This window comes from Mustela lutreola, chromosome 11, assembly GCF_030435805.1.
Source record: "Mustela lutreola isolate mMusLut2 chromosome 11, mMusLut2.pri, whole genome shotgun sequence".
Taxonomy (NCBI): Eukaryota; Metazoa; Chordata; class Mammalia; order Carnivora; family Mustelidae; genus Mustela; species Mustela lutreola.
The window spans coordinates 82,873,551-82,892,640 of record NC_081300.1 but is presented as its reverse complement, the minus strand read 5'-3'; the positions used below and the strand labels follow the sequence as shown (position 1 = coordinate 82,892,640).

General features: G+C 44.5%; 2 protein-coding genes across 14 annotated transcripts in view; one reads left to right on the top strand and one right to left on the bottom strand.

Moving 5' to 3' along the window:
- The window catches only part of GIT2 (GIT ArfGAP 2), a 51,493-nt gene extending 44,165 nt beyond the window's left edge, over nt 1–7,328 (bottom strand). For 11 of the 12 annotated variants that reach the window (XM_059140901.1, XM_059140903.1, XM_059140908.1 and 8 more), the window contains exons 1-3: nt 7,125–7,328; nt 2,182–2,315; nt 112–224 (exon numbers count right to left, since the gene is read on the bottom strand). In XM_059140901.1, the coding sequence (XP_058996884.1) occupies nt 112–224; nt 2,182–2,315; nt 7,125–7,176 (299 nt within the window). In that variant the 5' untranslated portion in view covers nt 7,177–7,328. Of the gene's footprint in view, nt 1–111; nt 225–2,181; nt 2,316–6,020; nt 6,081–7,124 lie in introns of all 12 variants that reach the window. The other variant, XM_059140906.1, reaches the window with a different exon arrangement.
- Nucleotides 7,329–10,144: 2,816 nt separating this feature from the next.
- The window catches only part of ANKRD13A (ankyrin repeat domain 13A), a 32,872-nt gene continuing 23,926 nt past the window's right edge, over nt 10,145–19,090 (top strand). The window contains exons 1-2 of one of the 2 annotated variants that reach the window (XM_059139008.1): nt 10,146–10,528; nt 11,955–12,253. Coding sequence is in view for 1 of the 2 variants with exons in the window: in XM_059139007.1 (XP_058994990.1) it covers nt 10,433–10,528 (96 nt within the window). In the remaining variant the exon portion in view is untranslated. Of the gene's footprint in view, nt 10,529–11,954; nt 12,254–19,090 lie in introns of both variants that reach the window. The other variant, XM_059139007.1, reaches the window with a different exon arrangement.

The window sequence follows — 19,090 nt, the reverse complement described above, 5'->3', positions numbered from 1 at the left end:
AACCACCTCCTGTGCTGCCGTTGGTGGAGGCTGGTCCAAAGTAGCTGCACTCCTTTTTGTGATCCCCAGGGGTTATGAAGAAATAAGAGTATTGATAAACATTCCACTCACTGTACTTTATCCTGTGGATTAGCTTTACGTCTTCCGCTCATAATAGAGGCAGGGTCCAGCAAAGAATGCTCCCATATAGAATTAGCACCATTATTATACAAGGTTTCAACCATCTAAAACCAAATAGTATAAAATCATATTTTAATGTATTTCCACAAATATTCACTGGAAATTGTAGTGACTGAGCTGGGAAAACCAAGCCCTACTGCAAACATCAGCATGACGGGGATGTCCTACAAATCATTGCTTTCTGATTCCAGAAAGAGAAGGATAACCCCTATATGCAGTATTCAGGTCTGACCAGGAGGATGGCTAAGTATCTAAAAGCGTTTGATTAAATTGTTCTTACATATTATGAAGAGCACTTTGACACTTTGGGGCAATGATCATTCAAATACAGTTTTTAAGATTCTTAACAACCCACGTACTGTCTAGACCTTCTGTCTAAGATTTTCCTTTAATCCACTCATTTAAAAAAAACTTTTACTAGCAATTATGGCTTGGTGTGCTAGTTAAATTTTCCTATAAACATTAAACTAATGCAACCATTAAAATAAATATTTGAGTATTACCTACATTTGTCTTGAGTACCACTGGTCGTTCATGTGCCATCCTTTCGGAATTGTGGTTTTTTTTTTTTTTTTTTTTTTTTTTTTTAAAGATTTTATTTCTTTGAGAGAGAAACAGTGAAAGACAGCATGAGAGATGAGAAGGTCAGAGGGAGAAGCAGACTCCCCGTGGAGCTGGGAGCCCAATGTGGGACTTGATCTCGGAACTCTGGGATCGTGAACTGAGCTGAAGGCAGTTGCTTAACCAACTGAGCCACCCAGGAGCCCCTGAATTGTTCTTTTAGGGTCAACCCTGGCATTTTAAACTATTCATCTCTGGACTTTCTTCAGGCCCTATAATGAAATCTCTAAACAAAGACCTGAGAGCAATAGACACCCACTTTCACATGAGAAGAAGCTGTTAGAAACTTCTAAGCACGAGTTATTAATAAATCATACTTCCCAATTTCATTTCAAAGCATGACTCCTGACACTGCCCCATCTGTTTTTTTTTTTGCACTGGTGGAGACAAGTGTCACATCAGAGACCCAAACCCACTTGTTCTGGTCTGTTGGTTTATATAGGCATGTTTAAGGGACATGTTGAGCAGCTGCCACAGGTTTAGTAAAATATGTACTCAGGACAAATGAAAGCGAAACACATGCTTAATTCTGACTTCCAAACAGAACTTGAAGAATAGTTCCTTCTTGCATTCCATTGAAGAATGCACCCCAAAATAGAAGTAAAGATGACATGACATCCAACCCCAAAGAAAACAAAGAGCTCACTTGACACTTACCAGGGTGTCAGGCATTCTATTGAAACATGTCAACCCAATTTGGTGTCTAAATTGTAACAAGAATTTCAAGAAGACTTAAATCAGACGTTTCAGAGATTTCTGAGGAGTCTCAGTCCATGCTTCCATCAAAGCAGGAAACATAAGGAAAATTTTCCGAGACTGCAGCTTTCAGAAACATTGTGGTGTATGAAAAAGATGGACCATTTGAAAACAATTTCTGGGGCGCCTGGGTGGCTCAGTGGGTTAAGCCGCTGCTTCGGCTCAGGTCATGATCTCAGGGTCCTGAGATCGAGTCCCGCATCGGGCTCTCTGCTCAGCGGGGAGCCTGCTTCCTCCTCTCTCTCTCTGCCTGCCTCTCTGCCTACTTGTGATCTCTCTCTGTCAAATAAATAAATAAAATCTTTAAAAAAAAAAAAAAAAAGAAAGAAAACAATTTCTGGTTACAGTCCAGAAAGTCAGCCGTGAAATATTACCAGGAAATTTTAACAATTATTTTTCTATCTATAATTGAGTTTTTGAGACAAAATTTATTTCTTAGAAGGGGAAAAAAAAATCTTAAATGAGGAATTAAGTTCTCACATACAGCACTAATAGGCATAGCACCTCTATTCAGTTACAACTCAAACGTTTTTGTAAGATTTAAGTGTAGTAGGGGAATTTAGTTGCTAAAACCATGAACCCTACAAGCTCAAATTACAAACCATGAGAATTCTTACTGTTTACCTGCAGCAACGTGGGAGGCCACGGTGTGTGTTTAAGATGCCTTACTTGCGAGATGTGGCGCCCTAGGCTCCGATGGACACTGCAGCACTCGTCACATATAAAAGTTCCCCTATTTACTGATGCCCAGGAAGGATCTGGAAAGAAGAATGACATCTCAGTGTCGAGGATACCAGGTGGCTGCTATACTGACAGATGGCCAACAACAACTGAGGTTTGGTTTTCCAGAAAAATAAGACATTCCTGTTGTCTTATTATGCTAGTCAACATGCCGAGCTGGTGAGCCTGTCTGATGATACCACCTTTCTTGGCTGACTGGGTACCACACTGATTGAGATTAAACACATGTGCTGAAGCCCTAAATAAGCAGTTGTCTCCTTTCTGGAGTAGGGCCACAGTCTGTAGCCCTAATGTGATCTACTGTCTCAGATGCCTGCTCCTTCATTCAACATAAGAGAAGCAAACTGGGAGAGGACGGATGAGTCATTTCAAACCAACCTCCACAAACAGCAAGTAACACAGCCATGTCAATGAATAATCCAGACTGTTATCTGAACTAAATGCTGAAGAGACTGCTACCCTGATCTACTGCCATACTTGTGCACGGCTCAAGGCCTGGCAGAAAGCTGCAAGCAACACAGTAACACTGGGTGGCTATGGTGGTTCGCAGGACACACTGAGGAACCTGGCCTTCTCTGCTAGAAAATATTCTATGACATCCATTAGTCGTTTCAAATAAACTGCTGAGTTCCATCTTGCAACTGCTCTGAAAGAACAGAAGCTGGAATAAGAGCTGCTTTAAAGGGGCAAAGGTGTAAAATAAAAGTGAGTAACATTTTTGGTGTGTGTGTGTACAATACTTCTTTCCCATGAAGTCCTACGGAGCTTCAGCAGACATCCTTTGAGATGAGGAATAATTTGCACTTGGTAAGGAGTGAGAATAATCCACACGGGGCAAGTAAACTGAACACATACACTTAGAAACCCCAGACAAAAAAAGACTTTCTACATTTTGTCAGACTCACAATGGGGTGACAAAAGGTGCCACTCAAGCTGCCTGGTCTAAGAGTTATATTTAGAAATTCTTCAACGTCCACAAAAATCTCTAAAATGCATCTACACCATCTTTGCCATTTTTAACAGTTTATTCAAATCCTTTCCAACCATATAATGAAATCAGAGACAAATCCTGGGAGTCACAAGGTGTGGTGGCTGCGAGGGTGGCTCTGGAGACAAGCAGTCCAGGGTTGGAACTGCAACTCTGCCACTTCTAATGATCTCAGATAAGTTATTTTTTTGAGCATCCTCACCATGGGTTGAATGGGAATAACAGCACACCTTAGAGTAGGGGGCATATAAAGGGTAAAGTTCTCTGCATATAGTAAGTACTCAGTAATGTCAGCTGTTAAAACTTTTACAAATTATTTTCGAAGTACCATTCAGGTATTTTCTTTTTCTTTTTTTTTTTTTTTTAAAGATTTTATTTATTTATTTGACAGAGAGAAATCACAAGTAGGTAGAGAGGCAGGCAGAGAGAGAGAGGAGGAAGCAGGCTCCCTGCCGAGCAGAGAGCCCGATGCGGGACTCGATCCCAGGACCCTGAGACCATGACCTGAGCCGAAGGCAGCGGCTTAACCACTGAGCCACCCAGGCGCCCCTATTCAGGTATTTTCAAGAAGCGCTGAGATTCCTGACAACTGGAAAAAGTTTTGATTGTCAATACTTAAGACTTCGACTGTTTCAGGTGAACACTATTACTATAGTGAAAAATCTCAAATGGAGTTTTCAGATAGTTGAGCTCCGAGAACAAACTATTTAAAATGAACTAGATTTGGGGCACCTGGGTGGTTCAGTCGGCTTAGGGACCGACTCTTGATTTCGGCTCAGGTCATGATCTCAGGGTCGTGAGATCAGGCTCCACCTGAGCACAGAGTCTACCTGGGAGTCTCTCCCTCCCTCTCCTTCCCTCTGCTCCTCTCTGTGCATGTGTTGGAGTGTGCACGGGTGCACACTTGCGCTCTCTCGCAAAATAAAATAAAACAAAACATTTAAAATGAACTAGATTCATTAAAGAGAGATTCATTAATGTCGCCATTTAAAAAAATATATTTGCTGAGATGTGATCATGGTAAAAGGTTTGCCGTGAAATAAAACAAAAACAAATCAATGAAGTATAATTCTGTCAGTACTACTATACTATTCTGAAATGCAAAGACTGAAAATGTCAAGAGCAAAGATCCCTACAAAGATACATAAGAACACCGTTTTTTGGGGGGCGCCTGGGTTGCTTATTGGGTTAAGCCTCTGCCTTCGGCACAGGTCATGATCCCAGCTTCCTGTCATCCAGCCCCACGTAGGGCTCTCTGCTCAGCGGGGAGCCTGCTTCCTCTCCCAATCTCTGCCTGCCTCTCTGCCTCCTTGTGATCTCTGTCTGTCAAATAGAAAAATAAAATCTAAAAAAAAAAAAAGAACACAGCTTTTTGTAGTTTGGTACTAATACTTAAAAAAAATAAAAAGACTATTTTGAAGCTTTTGTTTTCACATATCATTCAGAGGATTCACAGTGTTCCTGGAGAAAATTAAATAGGAGTAAGACAACAAGGATTTAATACACATTAAGCAAGGTTCTCAATTCATCACTTTAACATCATGGATCAGAGTCCCATGGAAAAAGTATTAGAACATTCACAGCACAGCAAAATCAAAATCGAGTTCATATGAATGAGGCTGGGTGAAACCTTTGCCTAAAGGTAAACTGTTTTATGCTGGGGCTTCTTCCCCAGACTCCACCATGGAGAGTTCCGCCCCAGGAACACCACAAATGGACCTCAGAAATATATGTGACCCCATTAAGAAATTGAGTTCTGCATGAAAGAGTGACTACATGTGCATTTTCTGGGGAGAAGGCCTCAGCAGTCAACAGAATCTTTAAAGGGACCCCTTCAAGAAAGAGGCAACTCTCTTGATTAGGGGTCTGCAGAAAAGGCAGCACAAATTCCTAGCTGCTCAAGTTCACACAACATTTCAAGGTAGCCTAATTATATTCAAAACAGGAAGGAAGTGACTCAAGTCTCTGTAGATTAGGCATTTGAGACTACAACGAAAATGATACAATGGAAGAAAAAATGTTCTGAAATATGCACAAAATGCTGCAGAAGGGCAAGACAGTCATTAGTGCAGCAATGGAGAAGCAGCTTTCCTTTGTTCCCTATCACCTAATGAGTAAAGAATACACATTCCAAGAGGAAGTCTGAAGCTAGACTCATGTGAATGAAACACATCACAGAAAGTTCAACTAAAAACAAGTAAGAAGGGGCGCCTGGGTGGCTCAGTGGGTTGAGCCGCTGCCTTTGGCTCCGGTCATGATCCCAGAGTCCTGGGATCGAGTCCGGTGTCGGGCTCTCTGCTCAGCGGGGAGCCTGCTTCCCTCTCTCTCTGTCTGCCTCTCCATCTACTTGTGATTTCTCTCTGTCAAATAAATAAATAAATAAAATCTTAAAAAAAAAATTAAAAAAAACCCAAACAAGTAAGAAAATAAGGAAGTGGAACAAATAACATTTTCAGAGAATACGATGGAGTCTGTATAACCCACAATGACTTGAGGTCCTCTTTTTCAACTCCTCTACCCCCTTCCCCATCTGCAAAAGAAACTGGTAACCTACTTGCACTACACAGACCATAAAGGAACCACACAAGGTCTGACTTATCACAGTACTATGTAAAATCAGTCTCCACTGCCACACAACAAGATGAAGTTTGGGACAGTTGCAGAAACACTGGTGTTCAATGATTTAATTATGATGGTTAATTGGACTTTATTGTAACCAAAGAAGCCATCTTACCTTTGAATTGCTTCAAATTTCAAAGCAGGTTAATCCAAGCACCAAGAACAGCACGGAGACCTGTCAATTTGGTTTCAGTTGCTAAGAGGGATCTGAACTCTAAATATGAAAAAGCTAAATCCCTTAGGCAAGGGAAGAACGGTTCTGACCTTTCAACACACCAATGTCTATCCTGCCTGAATGCCCAAATGTGTCTGTTGCCAATCATTTTGTTTTGTAGGTTGTAATTAATGTATGATTTAGAACCTCAACTCCAGCTTTAAGAGACAGCAAAGGTTCTGTACTAAACAGCGCAATACAGAAAAGAAAAAAACTTAGATGAGATGATCCTAAGAATATTCATCAACTCTTCCTTACCACTGAATGTGGGTCTCCCAATTATCACCATCGGAAAAATGAGGAAATTAAGGCTGGGCTACATGAAATCACCGGTCCAAGGTCACCCAGAGACAAAAGCTAGCTTGAACCCAGGCCCTTAAGACCCCAAAACTCGAGACCGGTATTGCCTCCCAAGCGCTGGTTGTGTCTGCAAGACCCGGACCTTATGGAGATTCTCCCCGGTGGAGATGGAGCGGGAGACGGGCTCTTAGAATAGAGAAATACGGGGGTCCTATGCAGAGTATCAGTAGACGGAAGCGGCGAGCGCACCCACCCCAGACAGGGGCCCCTCGCGGGGCAGGGTCCGGGGGGCTGCGCGGGGAGCTGGGGGAACACCTGCAGCCTCTGGGGGCCGCAGCCGGGAGAACGCTCGCATTTTACTTCTGTAATTGGCCTTCCTGTGGATTGCCCAAGCCCCTTCCTGTTGGGGAAGCAGCCTCGACCCCGCAGCCTCCCCGCCCGGCCTGGGACAGAGGAGAGGAAAGGGGATGAGACGAGAGAGAAGGGAGGGAGGGGAGGAAGGGGAAGGAGGGCGGCGGGTCCCTAGCCCGCCCGGCTTTGACAGGCCCCGGACGGGTCCCGCCCGGAGGCCGTGCCGGTGGCTCCTCTTTGGGACCCGGGGTGTGGGGTTCGGACGCCGGGACCCGCCCGACCCAGGGGGCGGCCCCGGGGCAGGGGTCCCATCGAGCAGAACTGAGGGAAGCGGGCCCGGCCGGTGCGACTCACCCGGCCCGCTGCAGTCAGCGCACACCTCGCTGCTCCGAAGCCGCTTCGACATGGCTCCCGCCTCCCACCTGCCAGGAATCAGGGTCCCCGGGACAGCAAAGGTTGCAACGGAGGCGCTTCCGCTCTAACGGGTCCCCACGGCGGCGCTGGCGGTGGCGCCTCTCTCCTCAGCGCCTCGCAGCCGCGTCGCAGCACGCACGCGCGGGGAGGCGCCCTTCGCCGAGGGGCAAATCATGTGACCGGAAAGGGCACGCTGCTTTGTCGCCATCTTGAATGAGGGCAGATATGTGCCTGAACATCGTCTGCCCTGCCTATATATTTTCTTCAGTTTGAGTTTCTCTCTCTTTGGAAGTCCCAGCACTGATTAATACCAGGAGAAGCAGCAAAAATCTCGTGGCCAGTGTTCTGCAGCCACATGTTTCCCGAGGCCATCAATAGTCAAGTCACTTAGTATAACTGGTCAAGTTCATTCACTTATTCAGCAAATACTTACTGAGCATGTGCTCTGTTCCACATACTGTTCCAGGCGCAGAAGACATGACAGTAGGCAAAGAAAATTTCCTGTTCTCATGGCGCTTACATTCTATTGTGGTAGATCTACAACAAGATACGTAAAATAACCAACACTAGGTGTTTCTTTGGCTGCAGTTTTATCTCATATGCAAAATGGAGCTGATGTGTTTTTTACCTCTAGTGCACGCTTTTTGTTTTTTTGGCAAGTCTTGCTACATAAGAATGTTATGCCTGAGTTTTCGTCTCTGAGAGAACACCAAGGAGCCAAGCACGGATGCAATCACACAAGGATTTATTTGACAAGCTTAAGCTTGGGCCCAAGTATAACGGGCACAGCGGAGTAGGGACTTGGACCCAGAGCTTAGTGAAGGCAGGGCTGTTTATGGGTTCCTGTTACTAAAGCAGGGTGGGGGTTTCTGGAACCTAAGCAGGATGGGGGTCTCTGGAACTAAAGCAGGGTGGGGCTTCCTGGAACTAAAGTAGGGTGGGGGGGGGTCTCTGGAACTAAAAAGTAGGGTGGGGCTTACTAAAACAGGGTGGGGGGGGGGTCTCTGGAACTAAAGCAAAGTAGGGGAAAATTCAACCCTTGGCCACAGGGATGTGAGATGGCTGCCAGAGCTAAGATAGATGTACCTATGCTAAGTCTAAACCTGAGGTGGGATGGCCTTGATTTTTATCGGCCTCCACAAGAATAATTTTTTAAAAAACATTTTTAAAGGATTGTAAAGAAGAAAAAGAAGAGGAAGTCGATGAAAAATATCTGACAGAACTCATATATGGCCAACGGAGCTAAATATTTACTATCTGGCAAAGGACAAATGGAATAATTTACGGAAAAATGTGGTGTGCCTGCTCATTGTAAGCACTCAATAATAGTAGCTCCTGCTATTCTTGGTATTTAGTATTACTACTAGTTTCTAATCACAACTTTTTGTTTTTGAGAATAAGAATAGATGACCTACAGTAATCTATAGGATACTGTGAAACAAACACAATGAGATGAGTTTAATCAGTGTGAATGAGAGAAGAGATGCCACCCTAATACTGTGAATACTTATTGTATGTATTACATGTAAATGCAGTCATGATCTGCATTTGGGAAATACTGGATGCCCATTAAGGGCCAGGCACTATTTTGACTTTAGATACTCTGTTATGCTGCCATTGTGGAGTTCTTCAACTCATGAATAAGAGATATGTAAAATAAGCATTGAATGATGAAAAGAAAGATTAAGTTGTATAAGGCTTCTGGAAAGATAGGACGTCCTGGAAGAGGTCTCAGAGGCTCTGGATGTTGGTCTTCCTCTCCATTTTGATAAATGTGTGGTGTAGCAATGACGGGAATAATTCCCACACATTCCACAGCGAGGGCCTCTGGGTCATATCCTGGTGCTCCTGCACCCTGCTTTGTTCCGCAGACTCACAAATCTTGCCGACTCAACACGTGTGGAGAACGGATTAGGCCAGGATTCTTGAACAGCTGTTGTGGCAGGCATCGGATGCATGCAGGCTGGGGAGGGAGAGGCTATGCTTTCAGGATGCACTGAATAACTTCACCCGGCTGTGTGGTCTAGTTGCAGACAACTGTGGCTGGGGAATAGCTGTTAAGTTGACTTGGCTCTTCACTGAACCAAAGAGCTGTAGTGTCTGAGGTTGAAACTCAAAGAATGAACTTAATATTTGCAGAATCTGATCAAGTCTGGGTATTCTCTGTGAGTCTTTTTCGCCATAACCCCAAACTCGAGTGGCTAGTATGAAAAACCAATGCCCCTCATATGTGGAAACCACACTGTAGGTCACTTTGAATCCTAACTCGGTGTGGCGTTCTGGTAGAAAGTGGTTCTCAACTGGGGATGATTTTTCTCCCCGGGGGGACATTTGGCAGTGTCTGGAGACATTTTGGCCAAGAAGTGCTACAGCATCCAGGGGATAGAAACGCCAAGGATGTTGCTCAACATCCTAGAAAGCACAGGACAACCCTTACAGAAAGAAAATTACCGAGTTTACAGTGTGCCAATGTTGAGAAACCCTAAGGAAGAACAATCCCCTTGTTAGGCAAATCTTCGATGCCACTTCTGCAGAGTTTGTAATAGTCCCTCTTTAAAATTGTTGGGTGTTGCCCACTTTCAAAATGGCTTCTGGCCAATCATGGAAGCACTGCCCAATTCCAAAAAGGCTGCAAGGGAGTCAGTAACTGGAATGGTTTGGTCCAGGCCCCAGCGGCCTCCCCCTGAATCCAGAGCAGATGGAAAAGGCCCAGTTGTGGACTGAACCATATGAGATAGCTGGAGCAGGGGGATAGAGGCTGGTGAGGGATAGGCCGAGGTGTCCGTGTCGAGATTCTGGGGGAAGGGAGAGAATGTTAGCTCTGTTTCGAGATTGAACTGTGTTTTCCGGTGTGTAGTTGGGAGTGGGTGCGGTCGGGCCGACTCTGGGCTGCGCGCCTGGCCTCGTCTCCCCCTGCCGCGGAGCGCGGTGGTTCGCCCGCGCACTTCCCCTGTTTGGGGCAGTTCGGCCTGCAGAAGTCGGTTCGGGAGCTGTCAGCGCGGGCGGGAGCGTGGCGGGGCTCGGGGTGGGCGCGGTCGACCCCGTCCCCGACCCGGCCCGCGACCCCCGACCTCTCGCTCGCCCCGCACCCGACCCGTAGGCCGCCCCATCGCGTACCGCGCCCCTCGCTCACCCGCTCGGTTCTCTCTCTGTCTCTGGTCGGCCGCCGGACGGGCGGGCGCCGGAGACCCCGCCGGGGCTGAGGCTTGGCAAGCGGGCAGTGCGGGCCCGGCTGCGGCCTTCTCGCCATGTCCTCGGCCCGCGACAACAGCGGCCACTTCCCCTTGCACCTCCTGGTTTGGAACAACGACTACCGGCAGCTGGAGAAGGAGCTGCGGGGCCAGGTGAGGGGCGGGGCGGGGGTCTGCCTGTGGCGAGGGGCGGGGAGGGGGGAATCGGGGGTCGCTTCGTCCTCCAGAGCCCATCTCCAGCCCTCTGCCTTCGGGGTCCCGCAGACCCCTTCAGTTCTGTAGCCTGCGACAATAATAATAAAAGGACATGTATCGGAGTGCTTACTGGGTGCCAGGCCCTGTGCCGAGGGATTTAGGAACGTTTTATTTTATATATATATATATATATATATATATATATATATATATATATATATTTTTTTTTTTTTTTTTTTTTTGCCTTTCCAGCAGTCCTGGGAGGTAGGCTCTCTTATTATTACATTTGCCAGAGAAGGAAACTGAGGCTCTCAGAGGTTATGTGCCTTATGCAAGGTCGCCCACTTAATAAATGCCAAGTCGGGATTTTAACTCTGGCCGGCTGGCTCGAGTACACTGTAGTAACCAGTTAAGTTTTCCTCCCTCTCCCAAAGAGGTAAAAATGGCACACACCGCTCATCCCCGCGCCCCTCCCCGTCCCCGCCCTTTTCGTAAGGAAGGGCTTGGTTGGGTTTGGAGTCCAGGTTGTAACTCGCTCTGTGACCTTGGGAAAGGCATTTTCCCTTTCTGGCCCTCATAGGCTGATACATCCCAAAGTTTGAGAATCACGGGGGCACAGGATCCTTAAAATCCCTTCCTGTCCTCCAGTGCTTTGAGTCCTTGTCTTTTATTTCTTGCCATCTCTATAAATCAGTGGTTCTCAGTTGGAGGTGATTTTTGACACACACCTCCCCACCCCCAATGGTAATGCGTGGAGACAGTTTTGGTTGTTACCAGTGGGGAATGGGTGCTACTGGGATCTTAGCAGTAGAGGCTAAGAATGCAGGTCACCATTCTCCAGTGCGCAGGCCAGCTCTCCACAACTGAGAATTATCTGGTCCAAAGTGTCAGTAGTGTTCTGCGGGAGAAAGCCTGCTTTTAAAGGCATCTCAACAATTCAGGGAGTTATTGGTGCCCTCAGGTTCCAAGCTAATGTACTTTGCCATTAGGATAAGGATTTGTAGTTATTTGGTGTAATTCTTGTTGACTTTGAAGTCCTGATTTTTGAGTGGCTCAAAATCGATGCTAATTGTCAAGAAATTTTAAAGAAAAAGCACTTTTGTTTGGCAAAAATTGAGCAAGGTCAGCATCACCCCGTTTGGTGAATAACGTTACTGCTAAGTGAGTGTGTTCTTGCCTCTTGCTATATTAACAAAAAAAAAAATCTGCTGGGCACTTGCTGTAAGTCAAGAGTTGGTCTTTTTTCATTTAAATCCTCTGTCCAGACACAATATACTTTTATTGAAAGAGTCATTGGTCTTAATTAGATCACGCCCCCAGAGTAGATGACTCACCATTAGGTGTCCCAGTATACCTGGTGATTTCATTCCCTTTCTGTTACTAGATGTGGCGCAGAGGGAATCCTCCATCATTTCGCTCTCAGCTCTCAGCGTTCTCACCTTGGACACTTGAAAAACAACCAGAGAATCCTGCTGTGTTGTGCATCTGCACTTCCTCAGTGTCCCTGCTGCCCCAGCTTCTTGTGAAATACTGAGATAAAGTACAAAGAAAGTCGCAGAACTAAACTACCTTTTGATAGAGAAGTTGGTCACCACCATTAAGCCACACACTCTTTCAATACTGATTTCTGGAAACAGAAGGCTTTCTATTCATCGGGGGTGAAGAAAAGAACTTGAATGCAGTGTAGGTTTTCTTTATAGGAAAAACTTGTTTGATAAGAACACAGGCTTGGTTTACAGTCTAAAATGTGGCATAGATGAATTTTCTCCTTTTCCTGTAGGCTGTAATTCATTCAAAGTTCTCTGTGCCTCTTAAAAAATGTTAAGGACATTCGTGATCAGAGAATTACAATTCTGCAGTAGATTTTCCTGGAGTAAACTGATTCTTTGCACCTTATACTGTCAAGTTGGGGGTGTGTGTCAAAGGAAGAATATTAATACTTGCTAATTATTTGGTTTTGACTTTGTTATCGGTTATCCCCATAGATCATTTCATAGTATACCAATCCTTTCTGAGTAAGAGGCAGTTGAAGCAGATGAATCATAAAGAATATCTTTACCGTGAAAGCTTGACTGTCATGACCTCATAACCCAATCTCCATCCTAAAGCTTGGCCATTGAAGGGGTAGAGGTTGGGTTGGCTTCAAGGGGTATGCTTGGTATAATGCTCTGTTTTCACCATCTTGAAGTTCTTTTTTTTTTTTTTTTTTTAAGATTTTTATTTATTTATTAGAGAGGGAGAAAGCGAGCACAGGCAGACAGAATGGCAGGCAGAGGCAGAGGGAGAAGCAAGGAGCCCGATGTGGGACTCGATCCCAGGACGCTGGGATCATGACCTGAGCCGAAGGCAGCTGCTTAACCAACTGAGCCACCCAGGCATCCTTTGAAGTTCTTTTTTAAAAAAGATTTATTTGAGAGAGCATGAGCAAGAGCAAGACCGCATGGGAGGGGGCAAAGGGAGAGAGAGAATCTTGAGCAGACTCCCCGCTGAGCCATGGAGCCTGACTTGACTTCACAATTCTGAGATTTGACCTGAGCTGAAATCCTGAGAGTTGGAGCCTTAACCAACTGAGCCACACCAGGTGACCCCACTGCCTTGCATTTTCATTTCTCACTGCACCCTGCAAATTTTGTAACCAGTTCAGGGTTCAGGGTTCAGAAGTTATTCATTGATATCATTAAAACGTGGCAGGAAATATTTTGTTGCTTTCATATTTGTCAAGATTCTCTTGATTATGAAACAACTACAGAGGTCTGTGACTTACAGGCAGTTGGGTTAATGGCCAGTACGAATACTGATAACATTGTGAGCCTGGGCAAGTTATCTACCCTTGCTGAGTTGTTTTATCATCTGTAAAAATAGGGAGAGTAGCCCTGAAAGCCTAGCGGTTTGTCAGGCATTGTGCTGGAATGCTTTCCGTGCAATTTCAGATTTAATTCTCACACCCTGTGCCCAAGTGAATGCAATCATGATTCCCATTTTATAGATAAGGAAGCCAGATAAGGTGGGGAGGCTCAGCTGCACACTTAGCCACTGGCTGAACCAGGGTGTGAACCCAGAAGGTTGGGCTCTGTCCTGATGCTGTATTCTTAACCCTTCCATTCTGCTGCTTTTTCCATAAGAGTCCCTCCAGTTCAGAATTATGGAAGATAAGCCAGAGAGCAGATCTGAAAACGCAGGCACATCATAATGAGAGTGATCCCACTTATCCTCATTGCTGCTGTGATTATTGTAATCGTCCTGGGCATTCAGTTTCTTTTATGTATGGCCCAGTTTTTCTGCAAGGAACACGTACTGGCTGCAGAGTTAGAAACAAAAAATTCCTATCGGCCCAGCAACACAACCAGCTGCTTCACTCCGTTTGTTTGCCAGTAAGCTTCTGCGGTCTATTCCTTCATTCCTCCCATCCCACGAGTGAGACTGGAAGAGGGCACACTGGTAGCTGCAAGAATTGTATTTTGTTCTAGGAACAGCAGCACAGAATCAAGTTTATCCAGATGAGGAGGATAGGCATGTTTCCGCGGGCGCGTGAGTCACCCCCATCCCAAGGTCTTACTGAGAGCTGAAGTGTGGAGTTTGCCAACTCTGCAGTTGTTTCACACTTTCCACGTTGGCTCAGCAGGGGCATTTTATTAAGTGCCTCTTGACACATCAGCTCTACTATCTTTAATATTCAGTGGGGCCTTGAAGCTGGTGCAGTGGAAGTGATTTGTGTCACGGTTATGTTGTTTGTCATTTAGCTAGAGAGGTCTGTTAAACATTCCTGGCTTTCTTACGGATGCTGGGAGAATGAGTGAACATTTAAAGGGATGTATGCAAGTCAGTCAGTGCACCTTGGATGGGGGGAAACCAGGACCCAGTAGGGTAGAGGGTGGCAGATGAGGCCCAACTCAAGGGCCAGCCCCCAGTGAGGAAGCTGGCAGGTGAAGGGACACCATCAGGGCAAGAAGAAGAGGGTGTTCTAGGTGGCAGCAGTCCTTAGAGCTCGACAGGGAGCTACCCTGGGGTTCTCACCCCCATCTGCTGCAGGCTGAGTGGGGCCCTGGGTGCACATTCAGGTTGGTGCCTGTTGGCTGGAGGCCTGCCAGGAGCCAGGGGCCCAGCATCCAAGATGAAGAGCTAGAGCCTGCCCTCACGTGCTCCCTCTTGGCCCTTAGAGGCTCAGGCTCCCTTGAGGGAACTATGCCTATGGATATCGTTTCCTGCTGGACTTAGGGTGGGGGAGTCAGTTTGGGTCACAGCCGCAGAGGACGAGAGCAGCCTGAGAGATGCACAGGAATGAGAGTGGATTCTGGAGAGAGAATGGAAGGCAGCCTCTTGGTGGAGGGCACCCCGCCTGCAGGTGGCGGTCGGAGTAGATGAGGCACTTACTTCGTGCTGGGTGCTGAAGAACAGAAAGGTTGAGCATTGCACCTGAGGCAAGTCAGGGGCCTGTCTGTGGGCCTGTTGTCTGGCTTTACAGCCTGCACTCAAGGCTTGGCCTTTTACTGCCTCCTCAGGGTCACTATTACAGTTTGAAGGGGTGGGTATTTTTAATTCGGTACAGTTCATGACTGGAGAAACATAAAGGAAAACCTGAAATGATGAGCTTCCAATGTGAATTCTAGTTTAGCTCTGAAATCTCTTGCTCACTGAGCTAATGTCATTGGTTGGAGACCCTAAGCCCCACTATTAACTGTAATGAAATCTGAACAGATCCCTTTTAGGAAGAAACTGACTGCTTATATATGCTCCGTAATGTGGATATATGATAAGAAGAGCTAATTCTTCTTAGTGCTTCTTACAGAGTTAGGTATTATACCTTTACTCTTGCAAGAACTCTATAAGGTCAATTCCTGCCTCCTCCCCCCCCCCCCCCCCCGTTTTTTATTCACAGTTTACATGGGAACAAACTGAAGCTCTGGAGAAACTAACTTATCAAACAGTATATAGATGATGGATTCATTTTATATATTACATGAAGCACATACATAGGTTTTTTTCAAACATCTTTATTCGGCTATAATTCACTAATCATACGATTCACCCATTAAAGTATAACTCTCAGTGGTTTTTAGTGTCTTCACTGGGCTGTGCAACCTGCACCAGCATCAAATTCCAGAACATTTTCACCTCTCCAGAAAGAAACCCCGTACCCTGTAGCCACTCTCCATTTCCCCTCTACCCCTCCAACTCTGGGCGACTGCTAATCTACTTGCTCTCTCTTTAGATTTGCCTATACTGGACATTTCCTATAACTGGAATCCTACAGTATGTGGCCTTTTGGACTTAGCATGTGTGTGAGATTTCATCCACACTGTGGGACAGATCAGGCCTTCATTCCTTTCTTTAGCTGAAGAGTATTCCATTATCTGGGTGTGCTGGATTCTGTTTATTGTTTTACCAGTTGATGGATATTTGTCCCCGCAGAACTTTTTGGCTGTATGAATAATGCTGTATGTACCTTTGTGTACAAGTTTTCATAGGGATGTATGTTTTTATTTTTCTTGGGTCAGTACCCATGAGAGGAATGGCTGGGTCATATGGTTACTCTGTGTTTGATTTTTTGAAGACCTCCCACCATTTTTCAGATTGGCTGCACCATTTTACATTCCCACTGGCCATGCGTGAGGGTTCCAGTTTCTCCACATTTGCTGTTCTTTTGGACACTAGTCATCCTCGTGGGTGTGAAGTGGTATCTCATTGTGATTTTCTTTTTTTTTTAAGATTTTATTTATTTATTTGACAGAGATCACAAGCAGGCAGAGAGGCAGGCAGAGAGAGAGGAGGAAGCAGGCTCCCTGCTCAGCAGAGAGCCCGATGCGGACCTCCCATCCCAGGACCCTGAGATCATGACCTGAGCCGAAGGCAGCGGCTTAACCCACTGAGCCACCCAGGCGCCCATCTCATTGTGATTTTGACTGAGATTTCCCTAGTGATGAGTGAAATTGAGCCTCTTTTCATGTACTCATTGACACTGGCATATCGCCTTTGAAGAAATGTCTATTCCGCATCCTTTGCCCATTTAAAAATTGGGTAGTCTTTTTATCCTTAAGAAGTTCAAGTTCTTTGTATAGTCTCGATACTTAGTAGCCCCTTGTCAGATAAATGACTTATAAATATTTTTTTCCCCTTCTGTGGGATGTCTTTTTACTTTGTTTATGATATCACATGAAGTACAAAAATTTTTAGTTCTGAGGAAGTACTATTTATCTCTATTTTCTTTTCGGTATTGTATCTAAGAAGGTTTTGCCTAACCCAAGGTCACAAAGATGAACTTTTTTCTTTTCTTCTAAGAGTTTTATTGTTTTGGCTCTTCTATTTGGGTTTATGATCAATTTACAGCTAATTTTCATGTATCATTATATGTAAAACTTCATTCTTTTGCATGCGGATATCCAGTTGTTCAAGCACCATTTGCTGAAAAGATTATTCTTTCCCCACTGAATTATTTTGGCACCCTCACAGAAAACTAATTGACCATAAATGTGTAAGTTTACTTCTGGAATTTAAATTGTATTCTCTTGATTCTGCCTTTCTGCCAATACCACACTCTTGATTACTGTAGCTTTGTACACAGTTAAATTTTGAATTTGGTAAATGTGAGTCTTCAGACTTTGCTCTTTTCCAGATGGTTTTGGCTATGCTGGTCTCCTTGCACTTCCTTAAGAATTTTAGGATCAGCGAGTCAATCTCTACAAAAAGTCAGCTGGAATTTTAATAGGTGGTGCATTGACTCTGTAGCTCAGTTTGGGGAGTACTTTTTTTTTTTTTTTTTTTAAGATTTTATTTATTTATTTGAAAGAGAGCATAAGGGAGGATGAGAGGCAGAAGGAGAGGGAGATGGCAGACTCCCTGCTGAGCAGGGAGCCAAATGTGGACTCTATCCCAGGATCCTAGGATCATGACCTGAGCTAAAGGCAAACACCTAACTGACTGGGCCACCCAGGTGCCCTCAGTTTGGGGAGTATTAACATCTTTTTTTTTTTTTTTTTTAAGATTAAAAAAAAAAATTGATTTATTTGACAGAGATCACAAGTAGGCAGAGAAGCAGGCAGAGAGAGGGGAGGAAGCAGGCTCCCTGCCAAGCAAAGAGCCTGCGATATGGGGCTCGATCCCAGGACCCTGGGATCATGACCCAAGCCGAAGGCAGAGGCTTTAACCCACCCAGACTCGCCTAGAATTAACATCTTGAATATTAAGTCTTCTGACCCATGAGCATGGATGTTTTTCCGTTTATTTAGGTCTTAAATTCTTTCAGCAGTGCTTTATAGTTTTCAGATTGTATGTTTTGTATTTTTATTTATTCCTAAATATTTTATTTTTTTGATGCTATTGTAAATGGAATCATTTTCATAATTTCATTTTGAGTTGTGTTACAAGTGTATAGAGATACAATTGATTTTGTTTCGTTTTTCAAAATGGAATATAATTAACATACAATGTTCTATTAGTTTCAGGTGTACAACATATTGATTTGACAGTTCTATACATTTTTCAGCACTCACCATGATAAGTGTAGTCAGTACCTGTCACCAAATAATGTATTGACTGTATTCCCTATGCTGTACTTTTCATCTTTGTGCCTTACTTATTTTATAACTGGAAGTTTGTATCTCTTAATCCCCTTTATCTATCTTACCCATATCTCCATTCACCTCCCCTCTAGTAACCACTAGTTTGTTCTCTGAGAAACATAATTGGTTTTTGTATATTGATCTTGTATCCTCCAATCGTGCTGAACTCCTTCATTAGTTCTAACCTTTTAGTGGATACCTCAGGATTTTCTGTGTATAAAATAATGTAAAATATGAATAGAAATTGTTTTTCTTCTTTCTTTCTAATCTGGATGCCTTTTCTTTCTTTTTCTTGCCTTATTGCCCTGGTTAGAACATCTAGTACAGTATTGAATAGAAGCGACAAAAGAGAATGTACTTGGCTTGTTCCTTATCTTAGGGCGGAACATCCAGTCTTTTACTGCTAAGATAATGTTAGCTGTGGTGTTTATAATGGGATGCTCTATGAGGAAATTCCCTTTTATTTCTAATTTTTGAGTGCTGCTTTTTTATTTTTATTTGGTATCATGAAGGGGTGTTGGATTTTGTTAAATGCTTTTTCTGCATTGTTTTAGCCTTGTTTGGGCCACTGTAACAAAATACCATAGAGGGGGTAGTTGATAAACAATAGAAACTTACTTCTTAAAGTTCAGGAGGCTCTCAGTCCAAGATAATGGTGCTGGCAGATTTAGTGTGGTGGCTGGAGAGGGCTCTCTTCCTCGTTCATAGCAGGATCTTTCCAGCTGTGTCCTCACATGGTGGAAGTGGGGATAGAAAACTCTCTGGCCTCTTTTATTAAGGCACTAATTCCATTCATGAGGGCCCCACACTCACGACCTAAGCACCCCCTACAAAGGCCCCACTTCTAATACCATCATCTTTGAAGGTTAGCATTTCAACATAAGAATGCAGACTACATTCAGACCCTGTGCATTTATTGAGATGGTCATGTGTTTTTAAAATTTTATTCCATTGATTTGATGTG